Source organism: Volvox carteri, assembly GCF_000143455.1.
Source record: "Volvox carteri f. nagariensis unplaced genomic scaffold VOLCAscaffold_16, whole genome shotgun sequence".
Taxonomy (NCBI): domain Eukaryota; kingdom Viridiplantae; phylum Chlorophyta; class Chlorophyceae; order Chlamydomonadales; family Volvocaceae; genus Volvox; species Volvox carteri.
The window spans coordinates 507,200-531,299 of NW_003307559.1; the positions used below are offsets into that span (position 1 = coordinate 507,200).

Sequence of the window (24,100 nt, forward strand, 5' to 3'; positions counted from 1 at the left end):
GCAGACAAAATACGCCTGTAGGTTGCGGGTCCTGAAATAACAGATAAATGTCCGAAAACGGTGTCCGAAAATCGCTTGTGAATTCGGTTGTAGCTAACGACAAACCGTCGAACGCCCAGCCGTCGCAGGTGCAGAATCCAGGCCTAGCCTAGCTTTTGCATTAAATACCATTTTCGGCTTCGCGACAGCCAATCCAGGCGATTGAGTTGGCTCGTGAGGAACGTTCCTGGCCTGGCTGTCTGACAAGAATTCCGATGTCAGATCCTTCCACGTTAGATGTTCACTTCAAATTTCTGTATGTGATAATAATATGACATGTAATATTAGGATAAATTACTTTTCATCTTAACGACATCAGACTGTGACGCCTGCCTGGTAGCGCCTTCAGGTGTATGCAAGGCGCATTCAGATTGATATCCCAACGTATCAATAAACCCTGTAAAATCTGATTCGTGGAAGATTCAATAGTTTAGAAGGTGCCCGGAGCGCGATGGCCAGCGATGGCCCGGAGCCGCAAGGCAAGGCTGGCTTGAAAGGGGCTCCAGGAAGTTAAGGCACTCGTTTTGATTTGTATCTATGCCTTTCATGTTCCACAGAGGACGCCTCCGCTCCAACTTCAGTGGCAATTACTATTCAGGCAAGTAGCTTGTCGCCATCGCTATCGCTAGAATTGGCTTTCGGTGTGGCTGTATGGCCGGCAGGTATATGCTTGATCTAACCCCTTGATACCTCTCGCTCATCGTTGCTCTCCCCGGCGAGGTCAGGCCACAGCCGCCAGCCATGCTTTGTATTTGCACGTAGAGTTTGCCGCATCGCTGTGTCTTTTTAGCTATCGTTGTCTCTTCCCTAGCCCAAGCCCTGCTTTCCTCGCCTAGCCTAAGCCTGGCCCACATCTCTCCCCTTGACAAACAATTACACGCATACACAGAAGCATACGCACATACATACGCACATACATACATACAACATACATACGCACATACATACAACATACATACAACATACATACAACATACATACAACATACATACAACATACATACAACATACATACACATATACATACATATAAACATACATACGCAAGCCTCCGCTACTCGGCTGCATCCCCGGGGCTCACACACACTCACCCACCACGACACCCCATGTTCGAATGTTCCCCTATTCCCCGATCGCAGCTGGTGGTGCTGGCGGTGGCGTTTGTGATTGGGCGGGCTTTGGAGCGGATCCGGTTCCAATGGATGGGCGAAGCCGGGGCCGCGTTGCTGCTGGGGCTGTTCGTGGGCCTTATCCTCAAGGCGGCCGGGGTGGGGCCTAGGCTGGCGGCGGCGGTTGCCTTCAAGGTGTGGGGGTGGGGTGGGGGTGGGTGGGGGGGTTACCTGAGCTAGGTAATGGGTGGGCTTGGATGGCGGGTGGTCGCGGGGGTAGGGGAGGGCGGGTCGGGGATGCGGGCTCTGGATTGGGGTGGATGGATTTGGATCTCTGGATCAGGGATTAGATCGCGGGTCTGCTTTGCTGTACACTTTGATCCTGGAAAACCCCACTGCCCCCGCACCCACCACACCCCTCATCCCCCCTCTCACCTCCCCCCACCGCACACTTCCCACCTCCCCACTTCAGGGCGGCATCTTCTTCTACGTCTTGCTACCCATCATCATGTTTGATGCGGGGTACAGCTTGGACACCAGAATGTGGGTTTTTTTGGGGGGGGTGAGAAGGAGAGACGGGGCGGGGTGGGCTGGGAGGGGTTAAGGAACTGGATGGCGACGTCCGGCCAGCTTTCCGTCAGTAGGGTCGAAGTCCGCCCCCCGGCTGGCTGGTTGAGGCCCCCGTGCCGCGGTTGTTAGGTACACGTACAGCCCGAGATGTGCGTGAGGGCGGGTTAGCTAACCCGGGGGGACATTCAGCCACACGTGCAGCTGGAGGTATCGGGGAATTGCGGCACCACGGAACAGTCAGTACCTTTCTATGGAGGGGCTGTGGAAATGGCCGGTCGGGGGGTAGAGGGGGAGGGCCCCCGGGGGGTGGGAGCCGGCGGGGGAGAGCCACGCAATGCAGTACGACATAAAAATTGCAAATCAGATTGTGCAGCTGCTGACGCGTGGCTGATTGTCTAGGCTTACTGTCTTTGTTGCTACTGCTACTGCTGGTTAATGTTGATCATGCGGATTATTAAGCTCATGAGTGGCACCCCACCCCCCACCCCACGTGTTTCCCCACTTCGTGCCCCCTCCCCGGGGTCTGTTTGTCCGTATGTATGTATGTCTATGCTTTGCGTGGAGCGGATGCACAGGTTTATCAAGAACATTGGCAGCTTGAGTTTATATGCCTTCGTCGGTACGACAATCTCCTGTTTCGTGGTGGGCCTTATGATGTGAGTCATCAGCAGTATGAGTTGTTCGTTACGTTGTGTCTGTACAGCAGTACGGTAAATTGATACCCGTGTCAGGGAGGGCGCCTGGAGGCCCGGAGGCGAGACTTGGGGATGGGGGCCGGGGGTGGGAGTAGGAGGTGGGGGGGGGGGAGCCAGGGTGAGGGAAAGACAGGCAGGCCCACGCGCACGTATATGTAAGTGCTTAATATGCATTTGAGCTCTTTGACTTTGGCTATATTGGAACATGTGTTCGGGATTTAGGGTTTTCCTCGCCTGCCCTCCCTCCCCCCCCACCCCCTCACTAATCCCCGCAAAGACATACCTGCATTCCCCTCTCCCCCCCTTGCTTCCCCGCCAGTTTCGGACATTGGACACCGGCAGTTCACTTCCCGCTTTTGCTCATACGATCCCCCCCCCCTTCACGGACGCCTTTTGGTCAGTTCTACGTCTGGTACACTCTTGCCCTGGCAACAGCTTCACTCGTTTGTGGTTCGTCTTTCCCCTCCCCTCCCCGTCCCCGCCCCGCCAGGTGGGGTTTCGGTCAGTGGGGCTGGTGCTACCCAATGCCGCTACTGGCCAACCTGACATTCGGAGCGCTCATCAGCGCCACAGACCCGGTACGAGCCACCGGGCCGGGAGGGGGAAGGGGGAGGGGGAAGGGGGGGGGGAAGGGGGCGGGGGGAGGGGAGGGTTTTTCTCTCCCAATGCCTTCCCTCCGTCCCCCAACCATCTATAATACTCACTGGCAGTTGCCGAATATAGTTTTGGTGGTTCCCCTCCGCCGCCGCCTCCACCGCTGCAGGTTACGGTTCTTGCCGTGTTTCAGCGGCTCAACGCCGAGCCCGAACTGTACATGAACGTGTTCGGGGAGAGCGTGCTGAATGACGCGGTGGGTATGGTGCTGTACAACGTCATCGCGTCGTTCCTGGACGGGAAGGACGTCAACGCGGGGTCGGTGTTTGCGGGTGAGCGAGGGAAAGGGGGTTGGACGTGGTGTTGCGAATACGTATGTTTGTTTGTTTGTTTGTTTGTTTGACTTAGGTTACGCTGTGGGCTGTGACACCCGGGGCCTGACGCCCGGGGGCACAGCGCAAGGGACGGGAGCACACAGCACAAGTCGCGGCTAGTTCTGCGTGCACCCGACCCAGACTCAGACCCAGACTCAGACTCTGCCGAAACGCGACGCACCCGTTCAGCAGCGCCTCCGTCGTTAGGGCAAAGACTCGCTGAAACCCCCCCACCCCCCATCCACCCCCCCCCCCAATCCAAAGCGAGGCCAAGGAAAACAGCCGGGGTGTCCCGCCGGGGGGGGGGGAGCAGGTCTCCTGTCACAGCAAAGGAACCAAACAAAAGGCTCCAAAACGGAAAGGCGCAGAAACCACAAGAAGACCCCGCCTCGCAGCTACCCTAAGACTACTGACCTCCTCCCCCTCCCCCTCCCCCTCCCCCTCCCCCTCCCCGGGGGCGGTCCAGAGGGAAGATGCAACAAACCAGAGAAAGGGAGCAATGCACCAGCCAGCCAGAGCAACACTGGTGCTACCAGTTTTCATGCCGTCCTCCAGCCCACCTGGCCTCTCTAGGCCCCCCCGCAGGCTCCTTCCCTCCCCCCCCACACATGGATTCCTTGCATATTATTCCCCTCGGTAGTCCCCCTCGAACTCCTCCTCCACCCATGAGCATGCCCTCCCTAGCCCGCGCGAACAGCTGTCAAGCCGTGATGTCCACTGCCTCCCCGCATTGCTGCGCCTCTTCTGTAACCGTTAGGATCGGTTGGTCCAACGGTCTCACAGTATCCCGGTTCCCCAGCGGGATGTCCCACAGTACCGGGAGGAGGAGAACGAGTGTGCTCGGAAGTGCACCACGGCCGGGGCGCGGGCTCGCTGCAAGGGGGATTACTATCGGTGCCGCTACCACCACAGCTACCGCGGCTGCTATCACCCCTATCCCGTGTTTCACGCCTGTGTTTGGTCCTCGTCCCCCGGCGCGTTCGGTTCAGCGTGGGCCCCACCTGTGGTCCGTGGTCCCGTCGGCCTGCGTGGAGAAGTCCGCGATCCGCCGCCTCTGACTGGGGCCCGCTGGGGCGCCTGCACCTGTTGAGCTTGCTTCTTCCGTCATACACTGGACCATAAGCGGGCCTGGGTCGCCCTGGGAATAATTTTCCGATGGGCCGGTTGCAACAGGTCTGAGTCCGGAGGGCGGATCTGCCGCCTCCCACGTGAAGTCAGCCACCAGGCGTCTTCCCCTCTCCTCAATAGGCCCACACTGCAGCTGTGTCGCCAGGGGAGCCGTGAGGTGTGTGCCGCCGGGACTGCTTACGTCGCCCCGGATAGACACCACCCAATCGGCCCGGTCGGTAATCATACCCATCGCTTGTGTCCTTGGCGGCAGTGGTGCTGGCGGCACTACGGCAGCCTCCCTCCTCCCCTTCCGTCTTCTCTGCAGCCGGCTCAGTTACCCCCCGCTGCCGCTGATGTTGCTCCTCCTCCTCCTCCTCCGGATATTGTTGTTAGTTGTCTTCACCAGGCTGCGGGTTGAAGCTGCCGTACAGAGCCGCGAGGGCTGCCAGGGTCACGGGTTTGTCCCGCATGGAGGTCGGATTACAGAAGAGTCACCAAATAAAGAAAGTAAAGTATAAAATCCCGGTGGACACAACACTGCCGGTGGATGCAGCCGGAATGCAATACAATGGCTGCTGCGGCCCCAAAACGGGTGGGCATGCGTGGCAGGAATGAAGATAGCAGTAGTGCTCTGTGCCAAACATGTGGGACCAAGCAGGGAAGGACAAGAGCTTCAACAAGCAGACCGCGCCGGCCGGGGCAGGGCAGGGCAGGGCAGCCTGCAGGCGCCATGCAGGGCAGGCTAAGGTGGTGGCCGGAATGCAAGGCTGACCCGCTGTTGCTGCCGGCGTCCTGCCGTAACCCAGAGCCTCTGTGGGCTCCGTGGCCACACACTCTTATCAGCGGGGCCGCTCGGCCCCCCCCGTTCGTGTTCTCTTTCCTTGGCAGCAGCTTCACTCGTTCGTGGTTCGTCTTTCCCCCCGTTCGTACCGGCAGCGCTAACAACTGCTTCCATCACTGCTGGGGGGGGTCAGCCGTGTTGTTGCAGCCGCTACTGCCACCAACAATACCTCCCGCGCTACTGCGTTCTGAGGTGTCCGGGGACGGTGGGGGTGGATGCCGTGGTGTGGCACCCACCTCCAGGATATGTATGTGTTATAGAAGTTAGGTCTGCTGCTGCTGCTGCTGCTGCTGCTGCCGTACCTTGCGGATTCGTCACTAACCTGGGGGGTCCGGCGGGTGTCCGGCGGTTCACTGGGTTGTGGCGATGAGGCTCCCGAGTAGCTTTTTGAGATATGGGCGGCAAGGATCCCGTGCCTGGGTCTCGCCCTTGAGCTTTGGTTTCTCTACCACCTCCTCTCGCTGCCTAATCTGCTGCTGCTAGAGCGCATCGCGCGGTGCGGGGTGAGGTTGGGGGAGGTGGGGTTGAACTCGGTTGTGAGTGGTGGCTTCGTCGCCGTTAGGCTGACGACCTGATAAGCAGCAGCTGCTGAACCACCCATTCGCACATTACTGGAACAGCAGTCGTACATCTCCCCTTTTTAGACGAGCTTGTTCTATAATTTTACCATAATGGGACCATAATCTCAAAATTGCCTTGGCATTTATTTTGCGGTTAATGATGTTCTACGGGACATGGGGAAGGTCTACTGCCGAGGAGTAGGGGGAAGAGGACTGAGTTCCATGTTCAGTTGTAGAGAGACTGTGTGTATATGTATGTCCGTATGTCTGTCTTTGGGTTGAGAAGGAGAGTGTGGGCGGGGGTAGGCTGGGCCCCGCCCCCGAAGGCAAACTTTATTCCAGCTCACGTCATCAGTTCCTTACTAGTTTTCCGCCGCCTCTACACCAACCTTTCTTTCTTAGGGTTGGCTCTATTGCTTTTCTTCTGCTCTTATTTTAGTCTTGGCGGCTAGGTAGGTAGGTAGGTAGGTTTCCGCGGTCGTCATCACTACATCATCCCGAGGTCGGTTCCTTCAAAACCGCTTATTGGTCAGTTCTGCTTCTTGAACACTCTGTCCTTGCCAGCAGCTTCACTCGTTCGTGGTTCGTCTTTTCCCCCACCCCCACCCCAGGTATCGGTATGTTTGTCGGTATCTTCCTGGGCTCGACCGCCATTGGCCTGCTGATCGGACTCCTGGCAGCCACGATATTCAGGTGCTTTGGGGGGGAGGGGGAAAGGGGGAGAACTCCGTACCCACCCACGTCTTCACGGTCGTTACAACGGAATGTGAACGGTGTTCTGTTAAGTACGGACACTGCCAACCAACCATTAAACGAACTAACTGACCAAACTGCCGGCGGGTCGCAGGTCACGGTACTTCTATTCCGGCCCCGTGTTGATCCAGGGCAGGTTGGATTCTGGATCCACGGGTATGGCGGAGGTGAACACCCCCGGATCGAACAGCACCTTCGAAGTGCGTCTGTGTATGTGTATGTATGTGCGCTACGTATGTCTGTATGTCCGTGTGTGTATGTATATGTATATGTGTATGTATATATGTGTGTGTGTCTGTGTGTATGTTCATGCGCTGATACAGACATACAGGCAAACAAATACCCCTCGCCCTATACCCACCCCGACCCATTCAACCATTATGTAAAACACGTGGCTTATCTGTACGGCAGGTTGGTCTCGCCGTCGTGTTCGCGTACGGCAGTTACTTGGTGGCGGATGCTGCCCGTTGCAGCGGCATTGTGGCGGTTGTGGTTAACGGTATGGTCATGAACATGTACGTCAGACCAAATCTCAGTGAAGCGGCGCAGCATAAGATTGAGGTGGGTCAATGTGTGTGTGTGTGTGTGGCGTGGGGGGAGGAGGCACGGGGGAGGAGGCACGGGGGGAAGGGGAGGGGCATGCGTGTGCGTCTGTGCACGTATGTATGTCTGCGTGTGTTTTGTCGTACCGGTCACGTGACCCGGCACGGTCGAATGACAGACAGGGTTAGAGTTGTCCATATCAGCAGTAGCAGGTGGGGGGCGGACACTGATTGAACATGTGTACGACGGGAAAGAGGAGCTTGTTCGTACATATCTACTTATGGGTCGAGCGGGGGAAGAAGAGATATTGCTGAATCGACATGGACGGCAAATATGGGTCTTGTGCGTACGTGTATGTGTACGCGCCCTGATGCCAGCCAACTTTGGACGTTGCCTCCGCAGTTTCCCCGGCGGCGTGCACGTCGTGAGGGTGCGGGTTTGTGTTTTGGTGTGTGTGTGTGTGTGTGTGTGTGTGTGTGTGTGTGTGTGTGTGTGTGTGTGTGTGTGAATGTCACAGGTATCTGACCGGGCCTGACACTGGCCACAGGGGCTGCTGCCCAGCCCCAACGGAAATACCCCCTAAGTTCTCTCCCGTACATATATATACACACACACATATACATATACATATAATCATTTAACAATATCACTTGATTTGTATTAAAGGGACGTGAAACGTTTGAAAGTCTCCTTTCTTCCCGCCTCGTCCCGGCCCCCTCAAACCAAGCCCCACCCCATGTTTTCAACATCCTGCCCCTCCAGACGCTGTTCAAGACTCTTGCGGGGCTGTTTGAGCTATTTGTGTTTTGTTACATCGGCACTACCATGTTCCTGCAGGACGAGGAATTCAATATCCTGGGATACACGGTGGGAGGAGCTGAGCTGGGGGGGGGTCGGTAGGAGGTGTGTGTGTGTGTGTGAAGAGGACAGTGGTCTGGAAATTGTGTTGTGTTGTGTTGTGTGGGGCGCCATACGGATTATGGGGTGAGGTGAACTCTTGAGCTCTGAGCTCGGAAGGGGGGCCGGAGGAGATGGGGAAAAGAACAACCGAGGAAATCGCAACAACAAAAAACCCTAAGGCCCCCCCAACACCCCCCAACGCCCGCCGACCCGCCCAGGCCCTCAGCTTGATCGCCCTGGCCGTGTCTCGAGCCGCCAACATCCTGCCCTGTACGGCATTAGTCAACTGGCTCCGTCCCATCGAGCGACATATCTCACCCGCGCAGCAGTTCATGTTGTGGTGGAGCGGTTTGCGCGGGGCCATGGCCTTCGCGTTGTCAGTGGAGGCGGACGAGCGGTTTGGACAGTACGGCAAGGTACGACACAAGGTTGTTGAATAAAAACGCCGGGAAGGGGGAAACGGTTACTTGTCCTGGACGCGTCCTGGCGTGCCTGTCCACGGCATTCCCACCTGCATGCCCCACCCCTCCACAACCCTTTTTACAACCCTGCTATCAAAACACACACGCACACGCCCTCGCACACACACGCGTGCACGCAGGTCATGAAGACGTGCACCTTCTACCTCGTCTTCATCACCGTGCTGTTCAACGGGGGTACGTGCGCCTACTTGCTGCGGCGCCTGGGGCTGCGCGCAGAGGACACCCCCGCCCTCATTCTGCGGCTCCAGGACTCCCTGGCGCACATGCACGGGTTCGGGTCGGCGGACTGCCGCGGGCCGGACACCACCACCGCCACCACCACTGCGACCACCACCACCACCAACAACAACAACAACACTGCGACCACCACCAGTGGGGTGGGCGCTGAAAAGGAGGGCACTGTTGGGAAGGACAGTCGTCCCCGTCCGGGGGTTGGGGGTGGTGGGGGTGGAGGTGGGGGTGAGGGTCCCGCGGTGGGGAAAGGGAAGGGAGGGGAGGGGACGGGACAGGGGCGAGCGGAGGAGGAGGAGGAGGAGGAGGAGGAGGACCGGCTCCTCGATCCAGATCTCTGGGTGGAGGAGGAGGAGGAGAAGTCCGCTTCGGGAGGCGCTGCCAGGCCAGCGAGGGTGGGAGGCGCCGGACCTGGTAAGTGGGTTTACCGTTCCTGTGTGTGTGTGTGTGTGTGTGTACTTGTAAGTCTGTACTTGTATGTCTGTATTCATGCACTTGATTATGGATGGGGCTGGGGAGTAGAAACGATGCGTGCACAAATGTACATGCACATGCACATGCAGACAAAGGAATTCACTGCCGGGCTGGGGAGTGCTGGTGGCGGTGGCGGTGGGGGGGGATGGGAGGGATGGGAGGGATGGGAGGGATGGGAGGGATGGGAGGGATGGGAGGGATGGGAGGGGTTGCGTGTGTCCTCATTTCCGTGTCGGGGGCTGTGGTCCCCCAGCAGCCGTCAGAGGGAGGTCGGGGCCCCCCTCACCTCACCTCACCACCTGCGCCCCTCTGAACTCCTCTGAACCCGGTGGAGTCCCCGTACATCAGTACCCGTATTGCTAGATCTGCGCATATGGCGCCTCCACATCGTCCACCTTGAAACCGCCTCCTGGTTGCGGCTTCCATTACTGCTACTGCTACTGCCGCACTACTGCAGGACCTCGCCGCTCCCTCAGTGCCCCTTTCCGGGAGGGGTTGCGCCCCTTCCGGGGCCGCCGCGCCCTGGCCGCCCTGCCCTCGCCCAAGGTACTGCTGGAGAAAGTACGGTCCCTCAACGACGGGCGGTTGGTTGACCGATTCGATGAGTTTGACCGCCGAGTATCTAGGGTGAGTACGACGCTTGTTTGACTATTCGTACATGGGTGTACGAACATGCGTACTTCGGGCTGATGAAGTGGCAGTTTGGGAGCGGCCAATGACGCCGTACACACTAATACTCCTATATGTGTAATCAACTTTCAATATATGTATAGTCCATGGCCTCCCGGCTTTGACGGACCCCCCCGCACTCGTGCGGCACTTGTAACTTGTAACTTGTAACTTGTAACTTGTAACTTGTAACTTGTAACTTGTAACTTGTATAAGCCATGACACAGAATCGAGCTGCTGTCCACAAGAGATATGCACATGCATGTGCCCCCGGGAGATCCCGGGATCGAGACCTGTCAAGGTCGAAAATCCTTCCGATGGTCGAGGGTAAAGTGCCCCTAGTCGATGGACGGTGGTGACCTGGGATAAAGTTAACCTGCGAGCCGACCAGGAATGGAGTTGGGCCGCCGTCGATCCGGCAGATTTCGTTGGATGCTGGTGGTGGATGCGGAACCTGAGCGATCCACTGAGAAGTTGACTAGGGTGACTAGATGAGGGTCCCCCGAAATACCGGGGAAGGCAGGGTTTCGCAGGGTAGCGGCCACGGGTGAAGATATGCCCTCCTGTCCCACACATCATACGCACATACATACGCACATATACGAGGGAGGCGCCAAACCACATGACATGAATGCGTTCCCGTGTATGTGTGTGCTTGGGAGGGGCCGCTCCACCCTCCCCTTTTCCCCTTTTCCCCCCCCCCCGCCCTTGCTTTCCCGATCCTCTCTTCAACCCAGTTGCCCGTCCTCCTCTCCCTCGCACCCCTCCCCACTCAACAGCTGCTCATCCACCCAGACGCGCTCCGCGAGGCAACCGACCTCTCCCTCATTACCACCACATCATCGTCATCTTCAGCCATCATCAACAACAATAACGGCGGCGGAACATCCGAAGGAGCCGGAACAGCAGCGGCAACTGCAGGTGGTGGTGGAGCAGCAGCAGCTGCCGGTTCCTTCCGTGCCGGCCTGGCCGCCAAGCAGCAACAGCAGCAGCACGCGGGAAGTGGAGGAGGCGGTTCCAGCCTCATGGGCCTGGGAGCGGGCAGCCACCAGGCGCCCCAGACCCTCTCCCCGCTTCACTTGTCGCCCTCACCTAGCCAGAGGGACATGGCGATCAGGGCTGGGGGGCCGGCGGGCGGTGCTGCTGGAGGTGGCGCTGATGTGGGCCAATCCTTGGCAGCAGTGGCCGGTGGGGGGAGTTTGGGGAGTATCAATTTGCGGCCTTTAGCGGCGGCGGCCGGTGGGGGGAGTTTGGAAAGCTGGGGGGCAGCTGCATCGGAGGCGGGTGGAGGAGGGGGTAGTGTGTCGGGTCGCAGCGGTACTGGCAGACCGGCAGTTGGGGGAACGGTGGCGCCGCCGCCGCCGCCGCTGCCACTGCAGCAGCTGACTGGGGATCAGTCTGTGCCGCAGGTGACGGTCGCGGCTGTAGCGGGGCCTCCTTTCCTGGCCGTGGTGGTGAATGAGGCCGCGTCGTCCTCCGCCGCCGCTCTATCCACGTCAGGTGGGGTGGCGGCGGCGGCGGCGGCGGCGGCGGTATTGGAGACGGATGCTACGGCCGGGGAAGGCCGTGGCGGGTAACTGTGGAGGCGATGGCTATGGCCACATATTGGTGGCTTTTCTTCTGCCGGCCGCGAGACACGCAGCTCTCTGGTGCGTATTCAGAACCGACAGCGGTCCCGCGCGGGGGCCCACCACCGTGTTTCGTCATCTCTTATCTATCTATCTGTCTGTCTGTCTGTCTGTCATGTCGCGCCAGTGGCCTGGCGAGTGATTGAGGGGTGAGCCACAACATGGCCCGTTTTCGCTGCAAAACGGGCAAAGCAAGGGAGTAGTGCAATCAGGTATTGCCGTAGTGCCCCTGCTGGGGTCGAAGTGGGTGAGGGTGTAGAGCCCCGTGTGCGTGCGCGTGCGCGTGTGCATGTGCGTACCCCTGCGGAATTGCGATCTCACTCAGCGTATTTATTGCTGGCCATGTTCTGGTGGGGCCGCGCTTGTCGTTGTCACGAATATGGCTTTTTATAGCACCTTTCCTGAAAAGTTATTTACTGAGCCTTCAAGCTATTCTTCGCGTACGTTTGTACAGCGCCTGTACAAGGGGGCCCGCGAGAGCTTGGGTTCTTGCCTTATTGTTTTCAATTGTGATGTGGCTATCTGGGGTAAAAGATCAGGGCTGGCATTTTTCCAAGGATAAAATATGCTGTGTCGTACTGAAGATGTGTCGTAATGTAGAGGAATCGGCTGTGATGGCCTTCAATATGTGGAGTGTTTTCGCCGTACGGTGACTTTAAAATGGTAAACGGGTGATGTCGCGCTCCTGCGCACACGTCGCGGTACGGCATAATAGCAGTGCAATAGCAGTCCATGCACCAGATTGAAGTGGCCGGAAGCTTTACGTTGCGCGTGAGAGGCTGTATAGGTGTGGATGATGGGGTGCGCGGTGAGCCTTGTTTATCGGCTTTATCTTTCTAATGTTATATATGTATACTCACATACATACATATACATATGTATGATGTGTGGAACAGGGGATTATATCTTCACCCGTGGCAGCTACCCTGCGAAACCCTGCCTTCCCCGGTATTTCGGGGCACCCTCATCTAGTCACCCTAGTCAACTTTTCGGTGGATCGCTTAGGTTCCGCACCCACCACCGGCATCCAATGTATGTATGTATGTGTGTGTGTGTCTATTCTTCGTTCCAGCGAACTCGTACTAGTACTGTGCGCGGAATAGTACCAACGACCCGCCATGTTAACGGAATGGGGCCGTCGTTCGGGAGAAAAGCATGACGGGGCCAACTCTGGGGAACCTCGGAAGGCCCTAGGTGGATAGCCCTATCGAACAAGCCGCGCGTTTTACCCACATGCATCTGCTTTGGAATGCAAGATAATGCACGACTCCATACGAATCTGTCTGTCTGTCTGTTCACCTACCGGTCCGTCTTATCTGTCCATTTTCAGCGCTCCAAAAAGGAAATGGGGGATAAGGTTAATGTCACCGTGTGTGCCTGTCTGGAAACACCGGTATTGAATACCAGTGTTTGAAAAAAGCGTGACAAAGTGCTGATGGGCAGCAACCACTGGAAGGGGCAACGAAGCGGACCAAAGCATTGACAAGCCGCTCCCGCAGTAGCTCATCCACCTCCAAGCGCATCGCGAGTTCAGCCGCTGGTCATGTTCCCTTTTCCAATGCAGACACAGGCATCATGACCCATGGGCCTTGGGGTAGGGCTTGGGTGGCAGCTTGGGTGGTGGGTAAGAATCTCTACTGGTTGGAATGAGACTGGTGTTGCCTGCTGCATCGGGGTGGCTTGTCCTGACCTGCTGCATCGGGGTGGCTTGTCCTGACAAAAAACTGACCTGCGGTCCTCCGGTGGATCAAGCAGGGCCTCCCATGTTACCTGCGGAGTTGGCATTGCGCCCATTGGGAATGTACAGCTCAACCCCACAGGGTGGTGATTGCCATTCCCGTAAATCTAAAAGAGGTACCCATATCAGCTGCGAGTTCCGGCACACATGCACGCACGCACTTCATGTCTTCAGACACGGAAGAAGTCGACTCTGATGATAAAGCCCACTAGGAAGGCTGTCACCACCTGGCCTCAGGCATTTTGCAGTTATGTTTTGTGATACGATAATAGTTCTTGTCCGCTTTATGAGGTCTGCAAAAATCGGACAGCCTTGGGCCCCCTCAGGGCTCTCCAGGTATGGGCCCATTATATCTTCGGGAGGGAAACACGACCCCAAAAGGTATACAACACAGACATATTTTACAAGAGCGTCATAAGATGACACGATACCGGCGATGCGGTGGATGCGGTGTAACAGGATCAAAAGGAGGGGAATGGCGGCAGGAGCAGGCAAAAGAAAAGGACAGCAACTGAGACTCACACCGCCAGGGTACATGTGTGTGGGGAACACAGGCACACACACACACACACACACACACACAGGCACACACACACACACACACACACACACAGGCACACAGGCACACATGCGCACAACGCCCTCTCTCCTCTCGCAATATCTGAACGTGAGACGCTAACAACATAACAGCTACACCGCCTCTCGATCTCGCGACCCATTTGTCCGCGCGTTGTTTTTCTGTCGGGATCAGCGCTTGATTCGTCCCCAACCACTTCGCCCTACTTTGCCAACCAGCGCTGCATGCCTGAACTAGAGCATAACAGATGAATTGAGTTATGCACGATAGCCAGTACGACAGGGTAACGAGCTAAGTAAGTACGACAACGGGGAAGGCCAAATCCTTCCCAGGGCCCGGGGGCCCCCGGGGGAGGAAGCCAAGAGCTACTAGCCGCTGTGGCCTCTCTGGTTACCGCCTGTTGCTAAGGCAGAAAGGTAGGAAGGAAATATGTGCTACATTATCTAATTAACAATGCTACAACGCGCATCAATGCCTTGTGTATGTGTTACGAATGGAAGTGGTGAAGTTGTGGTAAGTAGGCTGTCGTAACGTCTTAGCGGATGTGACAAAAGAAACAAAACACCGTAAAATGGTGATATCACTCGAGAAAAAACCTCTCTATTTCTGCATCCCTCCCCATCAGGATGAGAGCACCCCCTCACGAAGGCAGGGGGGAATCGGGCAGGATACTTCTGAAGGATTTAATAGCACAGCCAGTTGGCAAATCAGAGGGACGAATAAACGAACGAGTTGCGCCCGCAGTAGTGATAGTGACGTGGTCGCGGTTATGGTGGTCTTTTTGGCGGGTTAAGGCGGCAGCCACGGGGCATTAATTTGTCCACAGGTGTCAGTCCGCCAGCAATCCCCTCATCCCTGTCCCTGTACAACCTCTTCCGAACCAGCAACCCGAAGAAGGGCAGAACGGCCTCTACTTGGTGCTTCGGCAACAAGTTCACTACGCACAATGCGCACACACATGCACATGCACATACACCTACATGACCAATTGTTAGTTAAGAGTCGAGTCTGGGACATGTCGTACACAAAGCAAACAGTTTTCTCACTCGTGCAAATGGACAGATACATCATCACACATCAAAGGACAGCAAAACGTGAAAGGCGAACGCAAACCCAAATACATATCAATTAATGGGATGTATCGACAGCTTTGGGGCGTGCTAGGAATGCTAGCTGTATTAGTCATGGTGGCGCCTTACAGGCGGTATAAAGCGATTCGACACGAGGCGGCATGCTCTGTACACTCGTACGTGTAAGGACCTGAGCACCCAATGGCAAGAAAAACCTACATGATGATTTAATCCGCTAACACCATTCTCTTTAAAGTGGGCTCATGGGCGCTCTGTGAGCCCCCCGAACCCTCAAAGTCAACCCCCCTGGACTCGGCTCCGAAGGGCCCCGAGAGGGAGCTGATTTGGTGTGCCGTACCGACCGTTATGAGAGTTCCCCACCTCCGACATGTGCACTAGGTAACGTCTTCGTGCAAAACATACATAGCCTTCGAAGGAGAGCCCAATACCCCTTCTGGTTGAGCGCGATTGTTTCGGTCTGTCACTAGGAATGCAATACAGTGGTAGCCGCCGCCGGACGGCGGTCCGGGCGGTAATGATTGTCGTGGTTATGTTGTTGGGGGTGGAGCAGCAGGGAAGGGACCCTCTAACCCGGCCTTGACGCTGAGCCGATATGTCCTGTTCTCCAGGCGGCACCACAGAGCATATCAAATGAGACCACAAGACACACACGAAACGAACTCTGCCGCAAAAGGCACGTAGCTCAGCCAGTGCAGAGCTGCGATGACTTCTCCAGGCCATTCAGGCAGGCAGGCAAGCAGGCAGGCGGGCAGCACGCAACTGAATGCGCGAGAGCCCTCATCGCGGCTGAGTCGGGTGAGAAGGGTACGGGCACCCCCTCCTAGGGCGGTTACTCCCACGTCTATCTTCACCTGAACCAAAAGGCAGAGAGAGAGAGAGAGAGCCAAAGGCACTACACACCGCAGCTATCGCACGTCTTTCCTCTCTGCCCCGCACGTCTTTCCTCATTGCCTTAGGATTCTAGAGGATCCAAGACCACACATCTCTCGCAGCGCATACCCATCAGCTTCTTGCAGTTTTCCCTCTCCTTGTCGCTTTCCTTGACAACTCTGACGCAGCGTGACCCCCACATACGTAAGGCCCACAATGAGCCCCAATCCACATCGGGTCTCACCATGACGCACATCCTGTGAGACAAGACATCGCTCGTCTTCCACACCGCTCAATTGCCGTAGTGTATCGTCTCAACACACTCTCTCCTAACTATGCCACGATGTCGCTATTAGACTGAACTTTCACACGCACACGCTATTTTTAATTATGCACGCAGCTACGATGAAACTCGAGGTCCCCGAGCGGCCTCGACGAAACGCACTGGACATGCATGTGTTGCTCAGTTTTTGGCCAAAATCCTGCGTCAATGCAAGAGCCGGAAGGCGTGAACCACACCTCGGCAGAAGAGAGGAAAAAGACGAGAACCAGAAGTCAAGCAGGGGGCTGTGGCCAGCAGCAGCAGCAGCAGCAGCAGCGGCGCCAGAGTGTTTGAAGGTCTGCCCTCAGAGCCAGTGCCTTAGGGCAGGCAGGCAACGAAGTTGGAAGTACCTTGGGGAGCAGGAGGAGGTCAGGAGGAAGAGGAGGGGAAGTAGTAGAGCCCCCCTTGCGGGCCAGACAGCCTGTCCCATGTAAATCCAAGGCACTCCCTCTCTTCAGCGAACAACCAGCAACAAACCGAGATCCAAATCTTCAGACCTGGCTCGCGTTTGCAATTGCATGTGAAGGACAACCAAACTACCGCACTCTGTACAGACAGGACTACCCAACACATTTGCTGTATCTGAAGGATGCTCTTGGTGGCATTGCTGCTGCTAGCGCTCCTAATGCTGCAACTGGGTTTCGTCGAAATGATGGGCGCATGTGCAAAGGGCATATGCTTTTGGGGTCGGGGATGCTGGTTGGGGTGGTGTGTCACGAAGCTGGAGCGGGTGGGAAGAAGAGTGAGGGTAAGGGGGCTGTCAGGAGGAGAGGGGGGAAGACATTCCCCCCACCCTGCCCTGTCCCTCCCTTATCCCCCTTCCTTCCTCCTCATGAACGCCTGCGGATCCGTCCCTCTCTCAAAACGTCTCTCGAAAATGCACAGCCCATCAGAAGAAAGAAGCGGCCGTCCCCTGGACCCGGATGTGCTCCCCATCTCTCTCCCTCCTGCTCGCCCGCTCTCTCTCCCTCTCTCTCTCCCTTTCCCACCTCCTTCCTACCATCCCCTCTCTTACATACTCTTAATATGTTGAACAGTATCTCTCAAGATATACATCCTGCACAGTTATTTCGCGTTCGCTGCATCCGTCACATCCCTCTAATTTAAATACACACGCGCGGACGGTTCTCCCAATTAGTCCCCACTGTTCGCATCCCCATAAGCGCCCTCGTCCGTCTTTGTCTCCCGCCAGGATTCTCTTTCACCATCTTCATCACCAAAGGCGCCGGCCGGCCCCCGAAAGCTCGGCCCAGCCCGCACCCCACCCAAATCCATTGCCCAACTCACACACTCCTGCTCCCCCCGTTCCTCCCATTCCATGCAGCCATTCCGCTCCAGTGCACCGCTGAGCAATGGAGAGGAGGGCTGGTAAAGGAACACGACGCCGGTCAGGGAAAAAAGAGGAAACAAAATGAGAACGTTGAGGAATAAGGAGAGAACGCTCTCCTCTTACCCGTCCTCCAAAAGGTGCCCGCATTATTAATACCGATCTACCGTCCATAGCGCCACCTCCCCCTCAGGCTCTTACGGAAACCCCCGCACGTGTGTGTGCGGAGAACTTGTAACTTGGTGTCCCTCTGTTATCCCCCAACTTCCCTCCTCGACCTCCACGACCTCCGCTTGCTCAGCGCTTTCCACTTACTGCCCGGCCAATGGCAACCCCCACCGCTACTGCCACGCCCAGCGTCAAACCCGCCGCAAGGGTGGAACCAGCAGTCGTCGTCATCAGCAAATCCAACAACGACTGCGGACCAGCACCACCAACGCCGACGACAGAGGTGGAGGGCCGCTGCGAGCCTGCAGCTGCAGCGGTGGCAGCTGCTCCTGCTGCTGCTGAGGAGGAGGAAGAAGGTGCCCCAGCCGCCGCTGCCGCTGCCAGGGTGGCTTGCAGATTCGCCGCCAGCTGAGAGGTGGCTGCGGCGAGTTGCGCTAATTGACTGTTGGTTTCCCGGTGCTGTATATGTACGGTGAAAGAAAAGGGTGTGTATGGTGGGGAGGAGGGGGAAAGGGTTGGGCAGTACGACAATGAGAAGGGAGTATAGGGCGACGAAATAGGAAGAGTACTCAAGAGGTTCAGAATGACGAGACAAGGACAATATATGAGAGCGAGTCGGAGGATGAAGTTGATGGAAAGGAACTCCAGCTGGCCCCAGTCAAGACTGGACCCACAGGTTTAAAGAGATAATCATGGTGACCCAACCCGCAGATCTCCTCACGTACCCTCCAGGGCCCCTCAAAACACATGCATGCATGCATACATACGTGCATACACGCATACATGCATAACACGAAAAAGCCATAATAGGCAGAAAAACATGCAAGAACAGGGCCCAGCCAAGCATCCCGCTCCTCAGCGCACCTGCTCCACCATGGCGTCCAGTTGGGTCTACGGAGATGTTGTCGTACATGCACCGCAGTACATATTGAAGCCCATACGACAGGCGGGTCAGGTGGTCAGGCAGGCACGACAACGTCAAAATCTCAGTGTCATGCGCTGATAGTCAATGCAATACGAAGATGGGAAGTAGAAAAACGAGGGAGTGTTGTGTTCTGTTCTATTGTACTGCGGTCTGCTGTGGGGTATTGTGGGCAGGGTGTACAGGGTGGGGCAGGCGGGCAGGGTGGTCAGTGGAAGAGACATTCATTCCCAGGTCGTCATAACGGGGGAGGTGAAGAGGGGGTTACAGGAGGGGAAGTCACATGCATCGGGGCAACTTGACAACACGGTGGTGCTGGTGTGTATTCCTGGGTGATGTGGTGCCCAAGACACGAGGGGAGTGTTCACTTGCCTCCACTCGCACCTCACACCCCCTCCCCGACCCCCTGAGTTCGCTTGTGCCATCCATCCTCTCTACCACCCACCCACCCACCCACCCGCTACACCCCCTCTCAACCCCCAAGGTCATCATGGCCCCCTTCCCCACCCCCTCCCCGTCATGCAGCACCCACACCTCTTCCCCGCGCCCAAGAAACCCATATTTACCCATATTACCCATACCCAAGGGCGCCCACCTGCAGGGTGCTGATTTGCTCCGTACTGCTGCCCCCCATCTCCTCCAGCCGCTCCTGCAGCTCGGCCAGGATCTTAACGGAGCGGTTGTTGTCCGGACTTGGGGAGCTGGCCGGCGGGATGTTGAGGGCGCCCAGACCTGTAGCATGGCGGTGGCATGGCGGCGGCGGGGAGGGAAGAGGGGTTCGCACCACATGAGCGGATATTTGGATGTACAAGGGGAAAGTATATAAGCACAGGAGCAGGGGGTCACGAGGTAACACCCCGGGCCATCACAAGCTCTGTGCAGCAATAGCACACGGCGGGGCATACTGACTTTGCCCCGCTCTCGTTTTCCCCACCCTCATTTCCCCGCCCTCTTCCCTACATCCCCCCACCCACATAGGGTACAAACGCAAAAGCACACCATGCAACCCCTAGCACGGGGCCATACCGCAGAACTCTCTCCGCAATCCCAAAGCTCCCTCCACCCCACGTTCTCATTCATTCCCCCCAACCCCAACCCCTCCAACACACCCACCAAACACCAACACATGCCACCCACCATTGTGGTTGTGGTTGTGTGGCGTAGCGCCCCCTGCCGCCGCTGCGGCTGCCAGATGTTGCGACAGCAGGCCCCCATTGGGAGGCTGCACACTGCCCACACGACTTCCCGGACGGCTGTTGGCACCTGGGGGAACAAAAAGGGAAAGAGGGGGAGGAAAGAGGACGGGCCCCCGCAATAGTTAGGGACTGGAGACAAAAGCAGGTTGTCAATACAAACGAACAAGGTACGACGCGAACACCGAGCCCTCTTTTCCCCCCTCCCCCTTCTTCTCCCCCCCCCCCACACACGGCACGAGCTGTCTACGCCTCCTAACCCGTTCCTCTCTCTTCCTCCCATAAAAAGCTTCGCTCCCCGCACTCCCTCAAATCTTTAACCCCACCACCTCAATCCCACCCACCATCCCACTCCCTTCCCCCAACCATCCCAACCACCCCCCCACACTCACTTTGCGGTGCGGGTATGAGTAACGGGTTTGACACGGGCGCTGACGTGGACAGTGCAGGAGTGACCTGGCCGCCTTGGTAGGCAATGGACCGACTACGAGTGGGGAAAGGGGAGATGTGTGTATTGAAAAGGCGGGAACAGGGACAGAGGCGCTGAAGTGTAACGGGACGCCGGGGCGGTGCCTAAAGAGGCTCGTCGGACGACACGTAAACCTACTAGCAATGAACGAACCTGCACGCCTCGATGCATCACTCGGGATGGGCATGGCATACTTAGCACACGGCAGGGCTCAAGGAGGTGAGCCCGGCGAGAGTAGAGCCATAAGCCAACGGAAAGCAACTGAATCAATTGCCGACGTCCAAAGCCGCAACGATAAAGGTGGGGTTAGCAAATGGCTGTGTTGGTGTGAGGTGGGGCGGGCGGGGTGTGCCTCCTTACCTGAACCCCAGAGAGTTCCCCACGTTGGAGACGCGGGGGCTCGTCAAACCCGACACGCTGTCCGGCATCACCACCTCGCCGCTGAAGAGGAAGAGGAAAGGGAAATGGGGAGGGAAAGGTGGGAGGGAAGGTGGGAAAGAGGGGCAAGAGGCCAGCAACAAGAGCGGGCGGGAGGAGGGGAAAGAAGGCGGGTAATACAGGGGAAGGTATACGTACGTACATACATACATACAACCACAGGCAGGTGGCTGGCAGAAGTTAAGGCCCGACTTCTGCTCCGGAGGCTCCGGGTTCAAATCCGCCTGCCGACCCCTCGGGCGTGTGAGAGGTGTTGAAATGGGAGGTGGCCCCCCATCTTATGGACGGTGTAGGACGTGATTATATCAACTTGCGAGCTGACCAGGATCTAAGTTGTGGCGCCGTTCATCCGCTATATTTGGTTGGATGCTGGTGGTGAGTTGCTGAACCCAACGAATACATTCTGAAATCGGATGGGGTGAATATGGATTAGGGTGCCCCTCTCGCAGGGGAGAGCAGGGAACTGCCTCGGGAAAGGGGGCCTCTGGTGAAGCTATACCACCCTGTAACAACATCATACAACCGCACCTGCGTGTGCTGAATTTCTTCTTCCAGTCCTCAGTCACCGTTTGGAACTCCGCTGTCAACCGCTCCAGTTGGACCTGTCGCAAGGGGGAGAGAAGCGGGGGGCAATAGGGCGGGAAAAAGGGGGTGAAGGGTGGGGACGGTTAGGGTTAAGCACGGAAACAGCCATTTCTGCTGCACCAGAGCAAGCAGTGTCAGGGGTCCTGGTATAGGTACATTACTGGTGATGTCATTGGTGGTCCTGATGCCCTGGTGGTGCGGCTCGGTCCTTTGGTTGTCAGCGAGTGGCTACAGGCTGTTGTTGGGGGGGGGGGGGTGTCAGCGATTCTCCTTTAGCAGCTAAATCTTCTTCTACCACCCAACCCACAACTCGCGCAGTCGGTGCGGTGGATGCCGGCAGTTGGAACTGCCCATGTGTGTTATATATGTGCTGCCTGGATATATACAACTACACCCGCCTCACCCCTCCACACACACGCGTCGGAATCCGGAACCGGTCCGACGTTGCTCTTCACCCACTACCTCTCCCCCCTTCCCCCCTCCCTTATGTTCCGGAATAGTTTGGTTCCCTCCGCCCCTCCCCACCCCTCCCATTCGAGGTTACCCTCTCGCCCCTTTTCCCAACGTGCAACTGACACGCCGTGTCACCTGCTCAATGTACGACCGGGGAATGTAAGTCCCTTCCAAACCCAGATCTCGTCCCAGCGCAGCCACCCGCTCGCGGTCCCTGCCGAGAATTTGTACGAACCGACCCAAACCGCCCACGTCGTCCAGCTTGACGAGGAGCTCCTCCGCCGCCGCAGCGGTAGCGGCCGAGGGCGAAGGCAGCGCCGGAGCCGCCGCCGCGATGGCGCCAGCGGCGGCGGAGCCTCCGCCTCCGCTTTCGCCACCGTTTTCAGTGGCGGCAGCAGCGGCGGCGGCGGCAGTCGCCGAGCCTGGCGCTGAGGCTGGCGCCGGCCCGACAGCCAGGATGGTGGATGTTCGTTTCATGATGGTGCCGATTTCGTAACCCAGGGCCATAAGGCCTCCGAGGATGCGCACGCCCACCTGCAGATGCAGTTAGCAGTACCGCCCGTACAAGTGTAAAAATGGCTTTCTTCAACTCCTGGCCCATGCTGCACTGTTTGGGTTATTTGGGGGGACGCCGGAGTGGCGGCCCAAACACCAGTCTGTAATCCGGTCGGATTGCAACTGTAAACCATCATTGTAAACGATCATTCGTTCATTCATTCGCCCATAATTCCTTCATCTATTCCGCTACCTACTCCGGCTGAATGCAAAGCAGCAGAAAGGGGTTCAGGTTGGAACAGGACAATGACACAGATTTCCGAGGGAGGAAGGAGTGGAAGAGGAAAAACCTGACCCACATGGCCTTGACCTGCCTTGTGTACCAGAACCCCCCAATCCTCACCCCCAACCCAGCCAGCCGTACCTCGAAGGAGATCCGTGGCGAGATGATAAAGGGGCCCTCCGAAACCCACTCCTCAAACATCAGGCTGTAGCGCCCGTCCCTGTTTCTCATCCGCAACCAGCTCTGACATGTCTCCGGATCCTCGTTGGGCGGCAACAGATAGATGTCGTAAATGTCCACCTCGCGACGCTGGCTCACCTGGCCGTACGACTGCAGTACCGTACGGACACAAGGTGTACGGGGCAGAGGTGCCCGCGGAGTGAAATGTTTAAAACGTCGAGGCGTTTGTCTGTTTATCTGCCTATATATAGCACAATATATCTATTTATTATAATATTCTATGTGATCTTATGTTTGTATACATGTACGTATGTGTGCGTGGGCGCCTCAATCTCCGACACCCCCGCCCCTGAACAGTGCCGTATTCTTTTAAACCCTACAGCCTCCCCGGCCGCCCTCCTCCTCTCCAGCCCTCACCTCCAGCACCCGGGTGACGGTCTCCAACGTGGGCACCCTCTTTGACTTCAGGATGTATGTCGCGTTCATGAAACCGGAAAATGGGTTGAACGAGTTGACCACCCGCAGGTGGGCAGTCTGAAGGTCGGGCTCGATAAAGGCCTTATACATGGGGTATACCGTGTCGGTAATCTGTGTAACCGTGTGAGAGGGGTGTTTGGAAGGGGAGGAAGGAGGAGGAAGGGGAGGAAGGAGGAGGAAAAGCGGGGTAGTGGGGGAATGATTAGGGTCTGAGATGTACGTGATACGAGAGAAGTACTGCAAAACACAAACTGCCACCATCCCTTCCTCCAGAGGCACATTCCGGTTCGGTCGCTGTTCGTCCCCTCTTCGCTGTTTCCCGCCTTCCTACCTTCTCTCTCTCTTCCCTTCTTCTCCTTCGTCCCCTCTTCACCACTTCTCCAACCAACCCCTAAACCTGCTATCATTTGCCCTTGATGAATTTCTCCCCGCTTCCCCCCCCCCCCGGCCTACTCCCCACATTCAGTTCTCCTCGCGCGCCTCAGTTCATTGAAACACACACGGACGGACAGACAGACCTCCCTCCCCACCTGCTGGATGATCTCCTCCGGCCCTTGTCCCGACCTCTGAATGTCCCGCATCACTCGTTTCACCAAGTCGAAATGCACTCCGCCGGTGATGGAGACGCGGAGGTCCATCAGCGGACGGAGCCGCTCGCTGAGTGCATAAATACCCTCCACCAGCACCACACGGGCCTCCGGAACGGGCTGAGACCGGTAGCCAACGCGGCGGGAGGTACGGAAGTCGTAGATCGGGATCTGGGTTCCACGCGGCCAGGTGTTATTTAGAGGAGGGCCGTGTGGGGGTCGGGGTGGGGATGAGGGGAACAGGGACGAGGGGGTAATGAGGGTTGAGGTGAAGGGAGGTACATTATACATATTTACACATGTGCATTATATATATGTATATATGTATATATACATATATATAATGGGGGGGGA

The 24,100-nt window shown here is 57.1% G+C and overlaps 3 protein-coding genes across 3 annotated transcripts in view; 2 read left to right on the forward strand and 1 right to left on the reverse strand.

Moving 5' to 3' along the window:
* Positions 1-1,625: 1,625 nt before the first annotated feature.
* VOLCADRAFT_34613 (uncharacterized protein) lies at positions 1,626-3,283 on the forward strand (the record flags this gene model as incomplete). The annotated part of the gene is made up of 4 exons (XM_002949786.1): positions 1,626-1,690; positions 2,293-2,373; positions 2,903-2,990; positions 3,176-3,283. Coding segments are annotated over 4 exons (342 nt in total), but the record flags the coding sequence as incomplete, so codon positions are not given.
* A 1,775-nt stretch (positions 3,284-5,058) lies between these two features.
* Positions 5,059-14,118, forward strand: VOLCADRAFT_90258 (uncharacterized protein; the record flags this gene model as incomplete). The annotated part of the gene is made up of 13 exons (XM_002949787.1): positions 5,059-5,082; positions 5,815-5,827; positions 6,503-6,584; positions 6,739-6,844; positions 7,056-7,205; positions 7,950-8,054; positions 8,306-8,503; positions 8,689-9,022; positions 9,732-9,901; positions 10,723-10,864; positions 11,040-11,131; positions 11,323-11,443; positions 14,105-14,118. 13 exons carry the CDS (start codon positions 5,059-5,061, stop codon positions 14,116-14,118), a joined length of 1,551 nt encoding a protein of 516 aa, XP_002949833.1.
* Positions 14,119-20,991: 6,873 nt separating this feature from the next.
* Positions 20,992-24,100, reverse strand: part of VOLCADRAFT_59885 (uncharacterized protein) — a gene marked incomplete at both ends in the record, with an annotated part of 5,229 nt that continues 2,120 nt past the window's right edge. Inside the window, 6 exons of the mRNA XM_002949889.1 lie at positions 20,992-21,288; positions 21,860-22,000; positions 22,175-22,258; positions 22,644-22,832; positions 23,109-23,270; positions 23,690-23,917. Of these exons, the coding sequence (XP_002949935.1) occupies positions 20,992-21,288; positions 21,860-22,000; positions 22,175-22,258; positions 22,644-22,832; positions 23,109-23,270; positions 23,690-23,917 (1,101 nt within the window). The remainder of the gene's footprint in view (positions 21,289-21,859; positions 22,001-22,174; positions 22,259-22,643; positions 22,833-23,108; positions 23,271-23,689; positions 23,918-24,100) is intronic.